Here is a 19,556-nt window from a genome sequence, read left to right on the forward strand (position 1 = left end):
AGCGGGCGGAGGTGTAGCTGGAGCTGCTTAGCCTCCGTGACAGTGACAGGCCGGAGTCCTGGCATGTCGCTGCCTGCAGCTCCTCCTAAACACCTCGCTGCACTCACAACAGCTTCGGGATCAGCAGACAGGCGTTGTCTCTTCGTCTCACAGGCTTACGGAGGGTTTGTTTCCACGTCTTGTGCTCCGGCTCTTGTTCATCTTACATTCAGCCATCCACTACATCACTCATTCATTATTATTATTATTACAGCAGGAGGCGCAGGGCGGGGCTTCCTCCACGCATGTGTTTAGTCGAGATGGTTAAGCTCTTGACACAGACTGTTTAGAAATGACATTTGCTGTGTGAAACTGTGCTTTCCCCTCGAATGTTAATGTTCTCTATCATAAAACTCATTTTATGATCTTAGCAGGGGTGGGTTTATTTCCGGCCACTGCGGAAAACCCTGCAGGAATTACCAGTAAACTGAAAGTCTCCTCTTGCGTCTCGCTGTTTATATTTCTATCACACCATAAGGATTTAAAGGTCGGTTCAGTAAATTATTGAAGCTGCTTTTCAAGATGCAGATGTACATGTAAAGAGAGGACAGTTCATGCCAAAGTGGCTTCTACACCAACCGCATAACTTTAAAGTCCAAACGTTCGTAACGCTGTCGGCATAAATCTCTCCTTCAATTACTATGACAGGAGAAAAAATCTCCTCCTTTAGAGAAGTTGAAGCAGCCTTGATGCTTGTGTTTGATCAGTGACGTTAAGAGCTGCCCCTGATATTTAATTCCTGAGCCCTCATTAACTTGTGCTCCTGGAGGAGGTACTTGTTCACCTCATCCCTCTAACCAGCTGCTTCTTTGTGTCTTCAGGTCCCCACAAGCACCAGAGCGCCGTCACGTGCCTCCAGTTCAACAAGAACTTCGTCATCACCAGCTCGGACGACGGCACGGTCAAATTGTGGGACCTGAAGACGGGCGAGTTCATCCGAAACCTGGTGACCCTGGAGAGCGGCGGCAGCGGCGGCGTGGTGTGGCGCATCCGGGCCTCCAACACCAAGCTGGTGTGCGCGGTGGGCAGCCGCAACGGCACAGAGGAGACCAAGCTGCTGGTGCTGGACTTTGACGTGGACATGAAGTGAGAGGGGACACGGTGAGGGAGGATGAAGAGAGCGAACCACAGAGGAAGGAATAGAGGGAATGGGACATGAGGCGCCTAGAAACCGGGCCAAAGCCCAGAACTCTTCACCCAAACTCGCAAAATCTACAACCACAACCACCATCACCACCACCACCACCAGTGGGCTGTCCTGTCCTCTACCATCATCTTCCCTGTCCCCCTTTGGGCAAACGTTCCCGACAGAGCCACAGACCCTCACATGTGTTCAGCCCTGCTTTCGACCCCCTGCCAACAGTAGGCTGTGGAGTCGGAGGGGGTGGGGGCACGACCGGTCTGTCCCTCGATTGGCTGGGAGAAAGAGGAAGAGAGGAAAGACGACTGAACTTTCGAAGTGACCCTCCACCTTTTCGGTTCGGGGTCAGCTTCGCGCAGGGACTTGGTTTTGCTCAAGCCTGACAGATTTTGAGATGTACAGAGATATATTATTTTTTAAAGACCCCCCCTCCCCCACCACCCCCATCAGTGCGCGCCCACACACACATATACTCAAACAGCCAACCGGAAAAGATTGAGGAAGACGTTTAAAGCTAAATTTCCACACAGTCACACCTAAAGAGCTGCTCGTCGTAGAGACGCCTGCAATCAGGCCGGTTTCTTGTCACTCCATCTCCGTTCTGATTGTTCTTCGCTTTCAGTTGGATTTCTTTACAATATCGCACACAAACACAACTGTGAATTTCAGTACGTTTTTGGTTTATCATATGAAAGGGGTTTCTTTTTTTTTTTTTCTTTCCTCGCAGTTGCCAACAGCAACAAATCCCAGTATTAGAAAGCTGCTCTGTTTAGGTTTGCTGTCGTTATGTCACGAGGGTTGTTTTTGTTGTTTATTTGAGTTGTTTGTTCTTCCTTTCTGTTTTCTACATACCTGGGTTTGGAGCTCCATCTCCACGTAAACGTCAGTGCTGTCCAGAATTTTTCAGAGTCTAGCTGGGGTGGTTTCCTCAATGCCGGCGCTGTGACGAGAGGAAGTAAAGGTTCTTAGCTCTAAGCGCTGTGGATTAATGCCCTGAGCCCCCCCGGCCCCTTCCCCTCTACTGTTTTCCCCCAGTGGCCAAACTGTATTTATGCTGCTAGATGAATGGAAAAAGAGAGAGAGGGAACTTAAACTTGCTGCGACGTTTTAGTCCCAGGCAAAATTCCAAATTGAACTCTATATGTTTGGACTTAAAGAAGCAAAAGATGACAAAAAAAAAATAACATCCGACATTTTTTGTTTATTTTGTTTGTTTTTGCCACTGAAACTTGAGCCAAACGTGCCTCTACGAGGCTGAGCGGAGGGAGCGCGTCCGACAGATACTGACGGGATCGCCTGCAGAGAGGAAACGAGGGGATGTACACTGTTGGCGTGCGTGTGTGTGCGTGCATGAGTGCGTGTGTTAGCGTGTTAATGGGCAACTTGTAAACACATTCCTTGGGACAAAGCTCTTTCAGCCTGTTCTTTGGGGAAATGTACAAATGCTGTGTGGACTGGCAAAGACAAAAAAAAAAAACTAGCAGATGTATCGGTTTTAACACGTGAATGAAAGAACCGTCTGTATCCGTGTGTGATTGTTGTTCCATTCAAAGATGTCTGAAGCAACAGAGGAGACCATCACAAGCATCAACTGACAGGTGGAGCTGCCAGGAGTCTTAGTGTTACGTGTGTCGCAGTTAAAATCAGCGTGGCGGCCGCTCGGCGGCGGCCGCAGACTCGCGGATCGTCGGTGGGAAAAATACAAACACAAAGGTGAACAGAAACATTGTAGCCAAACGAAAATCGTCTCAATCTCCAAGAGTCACAACTCAAGCTGAACTGTGAAAGTGGTATAACACTGTATATTAAAAAAGAAAAAAAGAAAACAATCTTGCTCTATCTCCTCTCGTTGTTTTCTCCCTCTGTTTTAATTTATGATCTGGTTTGAGAAATCAGATTTGTTGCAGGTGTTTTATTTTTTCAGTTCATGTAAACTGCCTGGCAAAAAAGAAAACAGACAGAAAAAACCTTAAAGGGATTGTGTATTTGTTTGATTCACTTAGAATTTTATTTTCTTATAACTTAAGTGCAATAAAATGTGGGTTTTTCTTTTTTCATTTCAAGCATATCAGTTGTCTGTTTTTGTTACCTGTGTGAAGGCATCTTATATGTTCAATAAAGCAAATTATTTGGTTAATTACATCCACGAGGGAATACTTTTAACATTCATCGCCGGGGGTTTAGGCCAAATTTGACTCAGCAGACTGACTGAAAACCAGGTTTTCTTCATCAGATTAGTCTCCACGTTGGATGTCCCTTCAATGTTTTTGTTTTACTTTATAGATAAAGTTTTTCATCTTCTCTGCATGTTTGTCTATTCAAATCGTAATCACACAAAGTCCCAGTGGTCTTCACATCTCTGCAATACTGACTTACTAGTGCAGCATATAGACTGGGACAACAACCCTCCAAAAACAGGTAAAGATCTCAATATTATGGCCCCAGTTTGCCTTTTTAGGTCTTCTGCTGGTTAGAGCTCAAACAGTTGATAACACTGGGTTATATTTTAGCATAACACACATTCAGTTTCTTAACTTCCGGTCCTTTAAACCCAAAGTCCCAGTTTGAAGAGAGCTCGCTGACAGGCGAATACTGCTGCTAATGCTGAAACGATCGGTCAGTTAATCAATGAGTCGATCCACAGAATAATTTTCATAATCGAGTCGTTCATCAAGCAGAAAGTATCCCCCGTTCCAGCTCCCGAATGTGAGTCTGCTCTCCTGTTTTTATTGTTTTAATATTGATCAGAGGAAACTTTGGACTTTGGGATACGGATATTGGTACAATGCATTTTTCACCATTGTCTGACATCTGATGAACTTGCAAAAAAGAAAATGCTCCAAAGTCATTTTCTAAGTTCTTTTTTTTTTTTCTCAGATTTTGTGATAGAAGCTTCTTCAGAGTGAAGATTTACTCTTTGTTGCTTATTTTAAATGAATTTCTTTGGGAGTCAGACGGACAAAAGCCCAAAGTGAAGGTACTGGCAGACACCTTGAATGGCTTACTGCACTTTCTTCTGCCACCAATAGTCCATGATTGCCTCACTACCTAAACTTCGATGTAGATTTAAAACCATCTGCAGATTAAACCCTTTCGCTCTCCAGCCTGCACAGCCTCTGCAGAGGTGTGCCTTCTGTACTCCATTTCTACTGTTGTTATTGTGCTGTTTTCACAGCCATTGAATGCACAGCGTGACAGTAAAAGAAAAAAAAAAAACCTGAATCAACACAGCCCAAAGAGGCAGACAAAAGATTTGGGATCATGTTTTTAATCCCAGTGTTTTTCAATATGTAATTTTATTAAAAGAGATTAATCTGCCCCCTGAAAACATGATAATGGGCCATTTTTCCAATTTAGTCCCTTAATTTAATTACTTTTTTTGAACCTCTTAAGATAATCTGTATGATTTTTGCCTCACTGACGCCGGAACAGAAGAGCTCCTTTCTTTCATGCTGCTTTCCACGAAGGCGACCGATTTGAATTTGACCCTCTGTGGTCAAATTGGTCTCAATGATATCCGGACCGTTATCTGTCACGAGCCCACACGGCTCAGCGCAGCGGCGGGAACAGAGTCTGTGCTGTGCTGCGGATTCCCTCCCGCCTGTTGCCTAGCGATAGCTCGTCCCTGGCCGGGCCTCAGAGTTTGGTATAAATGGTATTGTGAGGAAGCGGCGAGGGCTGAGCATCCTCACATGAATGGACGCGTGGGGGAGTTTCCACTGTGGTTGGCAAGGTTACTCTGAGCGCCTGTTTGTTCCCAGGCTCCACTCATGTGTTGTGTAAGCAGCAGCTCGGCTCCACTGACGGGTCCTCCAGGACAGTAATCCAGTTTTTTTTTTTCCTTTGGAGCAGAAGATCTGTTAAGAAATGTTTCGGGTTTCTTATACCAACACTGTACGCCACATTTTTCTAGCAAATTTCTGACTCGAGCTTCTATAATATGAGGATTTATTGCTTGATGTTTTATATCACCGTACATTTATTTGGGTTTTGGACTGTCGGTCCTGTAAAACAAGACGTTTGAATTTTAATTACTTTTTTTTAATATTTCATACACTAAATGATCAATAAATGGAGGGAACAGTTGTTGAGAAACTGCTCAGATCCTTAACTAAAGGAAAAGTCTCATTTTCGCAATGTAAAAATACTCAGTTACAATTAAAGTCCTACAGCTGAAATGACACTTAAAGCGGAAGCGCCCTTTTCAGAAGCATGCTGAGGCTTCAGAGGCAGGTGTGTGAAAACAGAAAAACAGAAAAATGACCTCAAGTGATGTCAGTGATGTGTTGAAGCAGCATCAAGGCTGAAGACTATAAGTTTGGAAAAGAAAAAAAAATAAAGGAGGATGTGGAGCCAGAAAGAAGCCAGATGACCAGACGTCTGTGGCTACAGCTACTAGCCACTACTAGCATAAACAGCCAAACATCAGACTGGACTATTGGTGGTCCATTTGCATTGTGGGTAATGTAGGCACTTGGTTCTGACTAGGAAGACAAACATGGAGTTAAAAAGAAACTTAACTGATTCTGGTTTGATTTTCACACTCAAAAAAAAAACAAAAAAACAAAACTGAATCGTGAATTCGACAATGTTAGGAATGTAATTCTAAGTCGGTTGAGTACTCCATCAGTCAATACAGTTAAAAATCAAGGTAAAAGTACTTGTTCTGCAGAAAAACTGGCCCTGCGCACTGATGCGTCAGCGTGTAAGCAGCATTTTATTGTAGTAGCTGGTCGATGTGGAGCTTTTTTTTTACATCCTTGGTTCTTGAGCAGAGGATGTGAGTGTATCTTGTAGTAATACATGCGTCAGAGAATTGAAGTAACCTAAAGTGTTTTTTTATGTACAATTTTAATCTGAAAAGTAACGAGTAACTAACGCTGTCGATAAATGAAGTGCAGTATTTCCCCCTAAAATGTTGTGAAGTAGAAAGTAGCTAAAACAATTAAATATTCAGGTACAGTACAAATACGTCAGAATTGTTCTTAAGTACAATACTAAAAAAATAAAACTGGCAAAGGATAGTTAGTTAATAATAGTTAATAATTTATTATCATTATTTTCTGTCGCAGAAGCTCAGCCTGCCATGAACTGTAATGAGTTGAAACATGAGACTCGATTCAATAACTGGGAACGTTCAAGAACTGCCCAGGAAACACAAGTCCGATCAGCCAGATGGTGGCGCTGTGATTAAGGCCAAAAATAAATAAAAAAAAATAAAAAAATTGGAAAGGCCACACCCCTCACACACTGCAAGTCCAGCTGACTTGAAATCAGACCCACGGGTCCAGCTCAGCGTGTTCTACATTGTATTTGCTCGATGCCTTTGAGCGATCCTCTTTAAGCTCTGTGGAGACGTCCTGTGTGACCTCCTGAACACGCACACGTATGTTTTCCTCAAATCCAACGACAAATGGCAGAATTCTGAGCGTGCAGTTCTTGAAATGCAGGCCAGCTGAGGTGGCTTCGCTCACCTTTGCGAAGCCTGAAACACGCTTGTTGCTGCTTACGGGTTCGATTTGGCCAAATGAGCTGCTTCCTCCTGTTGAGCCAGAATGGCTGCCTATGGTTATATTTTGTGTTTCTATGAGGAAATAACAGAGAAAGAGCTTAACGGCACATCTACAGTTACAAACATCTGGAGAAGGAGACAGTGACGAATCTCCTCAGATAGCCCTTTAATGAACTTAATTTTAGGAGGTGATGAATCATCTCGTTCCTTGAGGTTACCGGCCATTCATCTGCCTTTACACTTACTGCCTCGATTGCACTTCACCTCCTCTTGATGAATGAACGAGCCTCTCCCTGCTCTCGCAGCTCAAGCCGACCACGTCTGCTGCTGCCCCTCAGCACTAACTCATCCGACGACAAACAACACGCCGCACACATGAGCGATGGAAAGACGAGCGAGGGATGCTGCCTGAACGAGCAGATTTCGATGGTATGGGAAGCATTTAAGTGGTTTGGATGTCAAGATAAAAGCAAGTGGAGGGGGGCTCCCACACCTCATCCCATATCCCTCCATCTCTTTGTTCAGTAATCCTGCCCTGCAGCATCGTGGCTCCTCTCATTGCCAGCAGATTCTCAAAGGGCCGCAGCATTAGCAGTGGTAGTGCTCCACGTCTCTGCTTAATCCTATTTTGGACCTTTGTTGTAGCCCCAGAACTGATAAAGGAGCACTTAATCGCCATAACCTGCTGTCAATGGATGATGCTGAATGGAGTTACAGTACTGTTGCTCACCGCTGATCCATGCGCACACGTATTGGTGGATCGGAAAGGCCTTTGTTTCCTTCGGGGAGCTGATGTTGATGTCGGTCATTAATCTTGACTGTTTCCCTCTGAGGAAGCACAAACAGTTGAAGCTGTGAGGTCAGCGGCTCACTCGACTCCTCCCTCGTGGCTTGAAGTGTGCGTTTGTGTGAATTTGACGAGTCTGACCTTTTTCTCCTTTATGCTCGTCTTGCATCCAAAAAGCTGCAGTTCTTGAAAACCCTATTGAAATGCCAGGTTTGTCACGGGCAAAACTGGCGATTGGAGTGAAATCCTGTGTTTGATTGTGGCTCAGCGCCGCACCAGATGACACCTTGTGTTTCATAATGAGACGTGTCAGAGCCGTTCGTGAGTACAATAATCCAGCACGAGAGAGCGAGAAGCAGAAATATGCATTCATCTTTTCCCCTCTCTTTAAGGGAGGCAGGTTAATCACAGCCAGGTGAGCGTGAGGCAGATCAGATCAGCTGAAGCTCTTTGATGGCCCTGAGTGGATTCACGCCTGACTGCCACTTCTTCAGCCTCAAGAAGCTGACAGCAGGAGGTAAAACTGCACGGCTCTTTCACTCATGTGGCTGATAATACCACGAACTTCCAAACACCGACATTTATTTCAAATTACAGCCAAGATTTCAGTGTCTCAATAAATTACCCACCACGTGGGGCTGAATTATTGAGGAAGCTATAAAATAATGTACGAGACATTTAAAAGTTTCCTTTTGATCAAATGATGCAGATACACAAACACGGCATCTTTACTGTGACAGTTTTAACCAGCTTCGACGTGTGGAAGCTCTGAATCAAAGGCACCTGGTTAATCCTTAAACATGTTTTGTTACACGCTGATGTCACCTGAGGTCACGTGATCGTCTCGTGAGTCAGCTGAGTTGAATCAGTGTGAATGTGAGGATTGTGAGTGAGCACTTCTGGAGCTACTATCCTGTGACCTGGATGACTCAACGCCTCTTCACACTCTGTAATTTTAGGCTGCTTTACAAAAGCGGATCTTTCCTTTTTTTCAGGACCGACTTCTCATGTCTGCTGCTGTAACTCACATCTATAAACTGTTGCAAACGGCATGAAGTGACACACAGCACGCTGGACGACTCATTTTTGACCCAAAAAAAAAGTAGAAAAAAAAAAGCTCCCTCGCTGTGGCTAAAGCCTGTTTTTAAAACATGGCAGCCTCACAGATGGATGAGTTAATGATGTTAGTGCCTCCTCCTGCAACTGTTTCTCTGTTTAGATCGTAATTCTGACATTCATCGTCTCATGCAGGGCGACACAGATTGCAACCGAGACTTCACCCATTGCAATTACCCGTCCTGGACACGTCACACTGTCTGAGCAAGATGTAATGAACTCGCACGACTGTTGTTATCACACAGCGTGAAGGGCCTTACGTTTAAAGGATCGGAGAATCGTGTGGCTTCTAGCGATGCAGATGGTTTTCTTTGCTCACTTTGTAATTCAAATGAACCAGCAGTGAGGGAGAACACGTTTTGGTAACTAATGGCCATTCTCATAACTGTCCGTTATTCTTTTGGCTGAAGCTGAAGGTGAATTCTTCAAATTGCTTGTTTTGTATTGTTTTGTTTGGTGGAGCTCATTACTGCTTAACGTCCTGCTCATTGATTAATTGTTTCACCCATAAAACTGTTTCCACGGGTACATTTCATTCAAATAACACACTTAAACTCGCTCGAGAAAAAACACATTTTAGAGACTGGGACAGGCGAATGTTTGGCATTTTTGGCTGGAAAATGACAAAACGGCCTGTCAGATATTTTTCTGTTGACAGACTAGCAGCACAAAGTATTTTGTAGAGTGAGTGGCCTCTCTTTGTGTCGTGACTTTGAGTTTGCAGGATTTAAAGGTGGGACAGTAAAAGTGTGTTTTCCTACCGTGGTCGACCGTAAAGGAGCATTCAGCTTCACACCAGAGCCCATCTGCAACTCGTGTGCGTAGGCGGCAGAAGTATGGCAGGGGAGGATGCCAGCACATACTGCTATGGAGGGGGCATGCACGCCGACTATCCAGCACCACCTGTCTCACTTGGGTAACTGATGAGCACAAGGTGTGCAACGGCGTGTGCTCCCATTTATCTGCAGAGAAGATGAGTAAGCAAATTCACCTGTGATGTCGTCCTCAAGCGCTAATTATGCGGTCAATTTTCTGCAACAGAGGACAGAGTGAGACAGATTTATTATGTTTTGCATGAATATGGAAGAGAGCACGCTCGGACTTAACTGATTCCATGTCAAGGAAATGCAGTTGCATTTGCTCTTTTTTTTATGTTGAAGCAGTTGTGTGCTCCTGTTTGTGTGTGTGCTGCTGCTGCTGCTGCTGCTGGTGCTTTCCTGCCTTCGCCTGCTGTGGCTTGGCAGGAAGACGCTGCTGCTGACAGCTCCTGAGCAGGAGAGTGCCGCAGGCAGAGCTTGGGCATGACAAACCCTTCTGGAGCACAATTATGACTCAACAGAGACACAAAAACTACTCAGCTCCCTAATGCCCTGACCTCCTGCATAATCCTCAAACTGTGTGTGTCCTCTGCAGGAATCTTTCAACCCTGGAAAAGATATTCCCGGTTTATTGTTCACTTATTTTCAAAGTTTCGGCCATCATTTCTATCAATTATGCTAACACTGTACACACAAAGCGTGACAACATCCTCTCTATTTTATGCCTGTAGCCTCTGCCTGCTGGATGAGGTGGGTGGGCTCAGGTCTAGTCTGAGGGAGGTGACTGGCGATGCTGCTCCACAGGAGTCGTTCCCATGGTGCAGTGGGGTGCTAACACAACTCCAGCAAGGCGCTGCGTCGGCCTGTCAAACACATGCAAGCGCACATTCCTGGTGGATGAGGTCGTAACGTCAACACTATGTTTCTGCTGTTTACCTTGTGATCGTCGTGACTTCCCAGAGTGAAATCCCGTCTGTGTAACACTGTTGTGCAGTGTTTCAGTATCTAATGAGCCTTTAAACACATCAGTGTGTTACTCAAACTGGACCTCCTGGACTGTATTTCCCCTGACTACCACTACCACATTTCTGAAATGATCTGAATGATCTTTCGGCTCATCAGTACCTGCACCTCAGCCCGCACGACTACCTGTACTGTGTACTGCCGCCTCCTGTGGTGCAGCCGGCACCCACACGTCTGAGTCAAACTGAAAAGCGGCTTTGAACTGATTATGTCGACAAGCGTCTCTGCCTGCTTAAAGTTTCAGTCATAATGAATGAGGATGCCTCTGCATGTGACGACCGGCTTTCCCTTCATTTGTTTAAACTGCTTCTGAATAGTTTTAAGCACAGCTGGAGTGGAAAGCAAACGTGATTGGCTGTCTCCAGGTTCTGCTCCACTTCTCCACATCGTGCCTCTTGATGACTGGTGAGACCCGAGTCGCGGCAGCAGTGTCGGGATGTTATCTGAAGGTTTCGTTCGCGTCGCGTGGCCGCCTGTCGCGCCGCTTGTGTTTGAGTCCACATGTGGGAGTCAGAGCAGCTTGTTGGCAGAGGTGCACACACCTGCGTATCTGACGCACAGCTGGCACAGCGTGGACACTTTCATTAATTATTGAAATCTTCCAGCACAGAAGCAGGACAGTAATTGACCTCAAAGCCATAGTTTAGACAGCGAGATACGAATATTGTGCATCTTTTTTTGTTCCAGTTAAATCATTAGAGACTAACTGCTTGTGTTTCTTGCTCCTTCTCGATTCTTTTTAGCGCCACATTCCTGGATCCCAGCAATTAACTTGGTGAGAACAATGTTATTACTTATAGAAATAATGGCCAAAACTATGACAATGGGCAGAGCCAAAGGTTGACACTTCCAGCTTGGATGGAGCAAGACTCAAAAATCATTCAAGTGTCTCAGTGAAATCAGAGAAAAACATGTTTTACTCTATCTGGGTTAAATATTACCCAGAGACAGCGAGAGAGGAAGGATGCAGTGGAGCAAGTACTGCAAGTGCCTTTAATACCAGGACACTAATTATACTCACCATCTGCAAAATATTGTGCCGCAGCGATCCCCAAGACTGTCGTGTTGTTACGCTTTCATCATGATCACAATTTTCCCCCAGAGGAAACGTTTCCATCCAACCTGGGACCAATACAAATCTGCAAAAGGCTCCTGTCAAGTGTTGCAATGTAACAGTATGATTATTATCCTGTTGGAGGTCACAGCAACGTTCAATTAGTTTTGTACTCGTGTTCAAGTTAATTGGAAGAGCGTACTCCGAGCAAAAGCGATTCAAAGTGCTTTACAGGGTGATGAAGCAATAAGAGGGTGAGAGCGCAGACACAGAGAGGCACAAAGGTAGTGAAGACAGTGTTTGTGCAAACCTCACACGAGCAGGCAAGCTGTTCCGGGCTTTAGGTGCACAAACACTCAACGTTCGACCGCCAGATTCAGAATGAGCTCTGGGAATTGGAAGGAGACATCTGTCGGGTGACCTGAGAAATCTGCTGGGTGGACAAATTGGAAGCATGTCAGATATACAATGTGGACCAGACCATTAAGAGCTTCATAGACCGGCAGCCGGATCTTTACGTCAATTCTGAGTGTTACGATTGAATTGGACTGAAGATGCGAGTGGCTGCATTTTCAATGAGCTGAAGCCCCTGAATAGCTACTAGAGGATGACAAGCGAACATACAGGTTAGGCATCAAACTGGAAAGTAGCACATTTCTTAAACATACAATAACTTATTTGACAAAAGAGTCTTTAAAAGTTTGCAGAGGTTAGAACAGTAAGAACATTCTGTGTGTTAAAGTGTGGGGCTGTCCATTAGCTTAGCTTAGCATAGCTTAGCATTGAAAAGGTTACACTGTGTACCTGCCACTGAAAGCACAAATTCCCAATTTTAGGTCCATGCATGAAGTAAGAATCCCACCCAGACAATAGAGCAGGAGGGGAGCTGCTAAACCACCACAAACCACCAGCAGGACTCTCTTCTATGACTGCACCATCGAAACATCAAGCCAGTCATTAAGTTACAAGGTTCAGCTCTTACCCACAAACCATTTCAAAGGTAAAGATCTCTGCCGTTACACTGCACTAAAGACAGGAGGTCACTGACAGACTGGAGAGGATGTGGTTAAGAAGCTCTCCATCACCGCCACCACGTGAAGTAACGTGCTAATATTTAAAGAACTTAAGCGGGTTTCTGCTGGTTCGACCATCTGAAGGGAGAAGTCAACACGCCGCACATACTCCTCTGCCAATCTTTCATTGCGTTACTGTTTCTGTGCTTTAGACGGTTTAATTTTCTTTAAACACACACAAATATTGTGTTCAAAGTGCCGTCTGGTCATTGGCATTAATTGGCGTGAGAGGCGCAGGAACAGCCCCCCCAACTGACATGACTTATGGTGTAATATCAGAGACGTGAAGGACAACAATTACTGGAATGCACAAAGGGGTTACAGCCCCCCCATCCCACCTCTCCATACAGCACCAACTGCTATGAAGTGAACAAACGCTATAGGTTAATAAAGACAGGGTGAAAAAGCCAGTAATGCTACCTTAAGCTTAGATAGTTTCATCAAGGTCAAAAATGAACCTTCGTGCTCAATTTAAGAGTTCGTTACGACCACATTGCGATCTCAGAGCAGAGGTCAACTTCGCCCAGAGACGAGGGATGAAAGCAGATCATCAGCGGGACGATAAATTATCTCGACCCTCTCGTGACCCCGGTGCGACCTGAAGTCAGTGAGCTCTGCGACATTATTCCTGCTCCCTAACGGCTTCCTGTCAGTCTGCAGGATATGATGTATTTCAGCGTGAAAAGACAAGTGATTCACCCTGAAACGCTGTGTAATCATTATTGATTCTCATTGTTCTTGTTTTCTCTAATCACCTTAATTGCTAAAATACTATTTTAGAGAGCAGATAATCACAACCGTAATAACTCGGGTGCTTCTGCTAATCCTTCTCCAAAGCTACTGAAGAAATGTTGTATTTTCTATCAGTTTTTTTCTTCCTTTTTTTTTGAAATCTCAATTAATTAGTGTTACATCAAAGGAGCAGTCTCACTCTATAAGCAGGAAATGTAATTAGGCACTAATGAAGAAGAAGAAGACTGTGCTGCTTTCATTCCTCCACAGTGACACTAAAGGCTTGCGTCACATCAATATCTCACTTCATACCCCCACGGGGAGTTGATCAGACAGTCGCTGGGTGAGGGGCTTTAAACCTCTTGGGTGAGATGAGACATGCAAGGGAGGGGGGGAGTTGTTCCTAATGACAAGTGTAGGAGAGCTCAGGCTGTCGAGAAAGCCCGACTTCAAAGGGACGAATGAAAAGAGAGAAAGATGGCAAACACGGGCAGGCATAACATGTCAGAACAGAGAGTGGGCTGAGGGCGTCTGAGGGAGCAGAATATAAAGGTTTGGGATTTCAACCGAAGCCGAATGCCCTCAAACACCGTCAAAGAGCCACCGGAGAGCCGAAGTCCACCTACAAAGACTGTACAGTGCAGCGTCCAAACACACGCGCTCACCTTTTGAAGCCTGCAGGACTTTGTTTGTGATGTATAATTAAGAAAACTGCGGCTGGACGTTGGCGCGTTGCAACGCCCTGGATTGTATTTTGACTGACAATAATGATGGTAGCCCCCGGCTGTGCGAAACAACTTGCATGATGATGTGCACCACACAAAACTGATCAAAGCCCCAAAATATGAAAAGTGAAGATTAAGGTTTGAAATGAGAGAGAGGGAAAGAAAGAAGAAAGAAAGAAATCCTGGAAGAAATAGCCAGTTTCACCATAGAAACGGCAAATGAGCAAATGAATGCATATCAGGCGTTTTACAGAAATAGCCTCTTTTCTCGCTCTTCTCTCAGGGAGGACTCCTTCAAACCCTGGTGAAATAAGGCATGCATAAGGGCCTCCCTGGCGGACCGTGATGTATGCGATCAGTTTGCTCGAACCATAATGAAGATGCTCCGGGCCCGTTCAGAGCGGATTCGCCGGACGTTTGCTGTGCAGCCGATGACTGCCAGAGCCTTGGGATAATGAGGCCCGGGATAAGACGACTGTGAAGAGGGATTGGAGGAATCTGCGGCAGAATGTTGGCAGGCTTGTGTTGTCTGAGCCGGGCTTGAACACCAACTGCACCAGAGGAAGACTCTTTCAGACGAGGGGAGGGCGGGAGAGGAGCGGAGGAGGCAGTTTGTGTGAAAGAAAGAAAAGAAAAACACCCACGTGTACCAGCAAAACACTCTGCCTTAAAACGTGCTAGAGTTCCCCATGTGGCCTGCCGCTACCAAAGAGACAGGAAGCAGAATAGAGGGATGTCAGTCAGTCAGACAGTGAGTGGGATGAGATGATCTGCCAGCAGATGAGATGAGCTGACATTACCAAACATACTGTACGGTGTGTGTATCACAGAGGAAACACAACTATTCGTGTCCTGGTTTTCGGCTGTTTTGCTGTTTTTCAAAGCGCACACAACTTAAATCGTTTGTTAGACTGAACTCGGCAGGGCGGGTTTTGAAACTTTTTTTAAAGATTTTTTTTTTGGCCTTTTGCCTTTATTCGACAGAGCAGCTGAGAGACAGGAGATGAGGGGGAGAGAGAGGGATTGACATGCAGCGAAGGGCTTTGGGTTGGAAATGAACGCGGGCCGCTGCAGTCAGGACACAGCCTGAGAGCATGTACAGGTCAGCTGCAGAAACTTCTGAATGTGAGGGAGGCGATAATAAACTGTACAATATTAACAGCTACATTATTTATTCAGTGTAATAAATAATGCCAAATAAAGAAGTTACACTGTGAAATAATATCAATAAATGGAGTCTGAGTGGTGTTGACCAATCACATTTGAGCGGGTTTGGCTGCATGCAGGTAAACAGTCTGTGTGGAGAGCTTAGCTTTGAATGATCTTTTTTAAATGTACCTGCATTAATATGCAGATGTCTGTTTATGGGGATTCTCTGAAATGTCAAGTTGTTGTTGAGTTTGAAAGTCAAGCTGCTGGTCGGACTGTAAACATCCAACAATCAATGGAAAGAAGCCTTGACCTGAATGTCAGTTATCCAGATATCAGATGGCTCCACCAGAAGCCCCCAAACATTGGCCTCTGACTCACGATGCCAAATCATCATCAGATAATAGCCCATGAACAGACAAGGCCCCCATTTCTCCTCCACAGGAGCAAGAAACCCAGACTGACTGGTTGTTTGTGTCATTTTAGGATAGTTTGTGCTGCTTTGTGGTCATTCTGTATCTCATTGTGGTCATTTTGTGTCTCTTTGTTGTCATTTTGTGTCTCTTTGTTGTCATTTTGCATCCCTCTGTGGTCATTTTGCATCTCATTGTGGTCATTTTTGTGTCTTTGTGGTCATTTTGCATCTCATTGTGGTCATTTTGCGTCTCTTTGTGGTCACTTTTGTGTCTTTGTGGTCATTTTGCATCTCTTTGTGGTCATTTTGTGTCTCTTTGTGGTCATTTTGTATGTCATTGTGGTCATTTTGCGTCTCTTTGTGGTCATTTTTGTGTCTGTGGTCATTTTGCATCTCTTTGTGGTCATTTTGTGTCTCTTTGTGGTCATTTTTTGTCTTTGTGGTCATTTTGCATCTCTTTGTGGTCATTTTGTGTCTTTGTGGTCATTTTGCATCCCTCTGTGGTCATTTTGCATCTCGTTGTGGTCATTTTGCGTCTCTTTGTGGTCATTTTGCATCTCATTGTGGTCATTTTGTGTCTTTGTGGTCATTTTGCATCCCTCTGTGGTCATTTTGCATCTCTTTGTGGTCATTTTGTGTCTTTGTGGTCATTTTGCGTCTCTTTGTGGTCATTTTGCATCTCATTGTGTTCATTTTGTGTCTTTGTGGTCATTTTGCGTCTCATTGTGGTCATTTTGTATCTCTCTGTGGTCATTTTGTGTCTCTCAGTGGTCATTTTGCATTTCACTGTGGTTGTTTGACTTTCAGGGATGGCCAATCAGATTTTGGGGGGGGGCTTGTGCCGCCCCTGGCATGGCCTCTGGCTCCGCCTCTGGAACTTGTCAAAGCTTAATATTTGTTATTATTTTGACAGAGGTGAGGCGCAGAGCAGATGCTATCGAGGGAACAGAAAGATGCTAGGTGTGCTCGTGTCTCCTGCTTTTTATTCAGAGAAAACGTTTTATGACATTTTTAAATATGTACAGTGTTTTGTGTGGGGATGTAAGTGACAATGTTCCCTCTTTTGTTGTTTTCAATTTCTATGCATCAAAAACATCAACTTCAACAAAAACACAATTTCAGCGCCCCATTTTCAGTTGGCACTGCAGTTCACAGGGGCCATTCATTACCCTCTCTCATTCACAGTTCCCCTTGAACCAAAGGGAATGATTAAAAAAGCCCCGATTGGTTGGAGAGATTCTGACTCTGCAGTCGCCCCAGACTTCAATCACCCTCTAATTGAAAAGTTATAATGAGGTTCAGCCGAGCTCAGCTAAAGCACTCCAGCTTGACTCCGATTCAGCGCTGGCCTCGTCTCCCGGAACAAAGCAAAGATACAGTCGTTTGAATTTTCACACAAACAATCGCAGTGGAAACAGATCTTTGTGAGAGGTTTTTATTCTGATTTCTTATCAAGCTTAAAATGAAGTGACATTAAAGCTTGATTTCATGCAAATTGAATGCACAAAAGCAGTTTGTATTTTCCCTTTTGCTGCCTGTGTAATTAGTTGCAGCCCATTCAGAGTCACAGCGGAAATGGAAGAAAAACAATGCATACATATTGCATTAGAGAGCAGATGGCTGGGGAGGAGGATCATTAATCAAAGATCCATAAATACAGCTCATAATGTTAATCCAGCATTTAGTTTCAAACCTGTGGGCACCTGTAACGAGCTTTTTCTCTTTTTCTACAAAGTATTCTTCAAAGCGGACAAAGATGCAAAGTCAGAGTTATCCGTTGGTGGTCCCACCTCCACAGTTCCCACCATACCTGCTTATTTTTCCATGCAGAAACATGAAGCATGAGTGCTACAATCCCTGATGTATGTCAGCTTGCATGCTTTCATTTTCACCTTGAGCCCCAGCAAGGCTCTGTTAGTATTCCTCAGACATCTCGTCTTGCTGCTCTAGCTTTGAGGTACTGTGTGTGTGTGTGTGTGTGTGTGTGTGTGTGTGTGTGTGTGTGTGTGTGTGTGTGTGTGTGTATGTATATATGTATGTGAATGTGTGCATGTGGATGTATGTTTTTTATTATAGAGGTGCTTCAAATGACGACTGGCTGCCTTCCTGTGGGCATCACAGCGACACAGGAGGCAGACAATCAATCGCCACTCGCCCGTATCGCCTCAAATTAATTTCCCAATGATTACCTCCAGGTATCTGCTGCTGCTGTTTTTCCTCTGCAGATTTATAATGCAAACACTCTGCAGCAGCTGCACGTGTGTGTATGTGTGGCTTTATGTTTTTGTGTGATGCACAAGCTGGCCGCAGCCAACTATAGCTTGTTGAAAAATGAGCACCCCTGGGCGCCGAGGGAGGGCAAACAAGAGAAGATGGGGAAGAAACAGGAAGACAGAGGAGATGAAGTTTGACTGTGTGTGTGTGTGTGTGTGTGTGTGTGTGTGTGTGTGTGTGTGTGTGTGTGCGTGTGCATGTGTGTGTGTGTGTGTGTGCGTGCGGGCATGGTGAGGCTGAGAACAATTTTTCTTAGACAAAGGAGGCACAGGCTTAATATAAGAAGGCAAAATGTTAAAGGTGTAAAGAGAGGCACGAGTCAATCCCGAGAGAAGGCTGCGAGTGGATCTGTCGCACTGATCAATACCCACAGGATCCTCTGCTGAGTGTGTGATCCTTACATAAACGTGGAGGCAAAGCCTATTACTGTGCACTCAGCTCCCATATACGGTTAAAATATTATTTCATGCTTCGGTGCCCATTAGCTTACTGGACTTTTTTAATAAAAACAAGAGACATATCCTGAATGCAGGCAAAGCAGATTCATAATGTTTCCTCGTACGTCTTCCAAATCACACCGAGTCACTGCTTCTGCTGCTGATTTGCAGAGAACAACGCATCTCCAATATCCTGTTGGCATCCTGTCGGTGAGGATGAAAAGAAAAGAAAAGAAAAGAAAAGAAAAGAAAAGAAAAAGAGCACACAGAGGCAGCAAATTCCAACTATCATAAGTCCAAATGAATCTATTACCATAATTCTCACAGCTACCCAGTTTTTTCATATCTCTGTGCTCAGGGGCAACGCTCCGAGCCTTTTCCTACCCATCTCCATTACGCTCAGCTTGTCAGCCGGCAAGCCGAGCAGAACGAGGGAGGAGGAACAGTGGTCATAATGAGACAGACGATAACAAAGCAGAGGATGGAGAGATGGCAGTGACGGAGTGAGGTGGTGCTAAACAGTCCGCACGGCCTGAAATGAAGCGTCGTCATCTCTCACGAGCTTCGACGAGAAACTCGTGAATTTTATACGAAGGAAATGATGATTAGGGGGGTTTTCATCATTTCAAGTAGCCTGCCGTTGTCCGGAGCGATATCGAGCACTACTCTCTACATCATTTAGAGAAAACTATGAATTAAACATGGCCACTTGAAGCCACTGTGGAGATGTGATGAAATTCCAAAACATTACTGACACTTGTTGTTACGTGTTATTTGATTAAAATGGCGTCCACAAGAGTGGAGGATTTTGAAGTGATGCATGATTAACTGGGAGGTGAAATGAACCTCACTGTTGCTAATTCTCTGCAGAGTGCTATTGCCTTTGGCAATTGTAGCACTGGTATGAAATTATTCATTTGCAGCGCTGAAATAAAATGAATCAATTCTTGTGCTTCCAGCCTTCCTGTTCCAGCTGCCCTTTTTCTCTCATTTCATGTCTGCTCTTTGGGGCTCAGATTCATCCATGTGGTACCTCTAAACCTTTCAGTCTGTTTTGCCTGCAGCTTCAGCAGGTGTATCCACAGTCCGTCACAGGTCATTGATCCTCAGTCTGTCCACCTGCTGCCTGTCTGTCTGTCCACTTTCAAGACAGCAAACAGGAAGCTGCTCTCACTGCCAAACTAAGAGGTCAGAGGGCAAAAAGCTGCTCCCTTTCTTTCTTATGAGAGCGTGGCCCAGCTCCAGTGTCCACACTAAGCCC

General features: G+C 44.8%; 2 protein-coding genes across 4 annotated transcripts in view; one reads left to right on the forward strand and one right to left on the reverse strand.

Moving 5' to 3' along the window:
* fbxw7 (F-box and WD repeat domain containing 7) overlaps positions 1–2,364 on the forward strand; it is a 117,012-nt gene extending 114,648 nt beyond the window's left edge. For all 3 annotated transcript variants that reach the window (XM_070974630.1, XM_070974640.1, XM_070974646.1), the window contains one exon: positions 861–2,364. In XM_070974630.1, the coding sequence (XP_070830731.1) occupies positions 861–1,129 (269 nt within the window). In that variant the 3' untranslated portion in view covers positions 1,130–2,364. The remainder of the gene's footprint in view (positions 1–860) is intronic.
* The window catches only part of anxa5b (annexin A5b), a 397,957-nt gene that overhangs the window by 223,291 nt on the left and 155,110 nt on the right, over positions 1–19,556 (reverse strand). The gene's annotated exons all lie outside the window — the stretch shown is intronic.

Source organism: Chaetodon trifascialis, chromosome 2 (genome assembly GCF_039877785.1).
Source record: "Chaetodon trifascialis isolate fChaTrf1 chromosome 2, fChaTrf1.hap1, whole genome shotgun sequence".
NCBI classification, from domain to species: Eukaryota; Metazoa; Chordata; class Actinopteri; order Chaetodontiformes; family Chaetodontidae; genus Chaetodon; species Chaetodon trifascialis.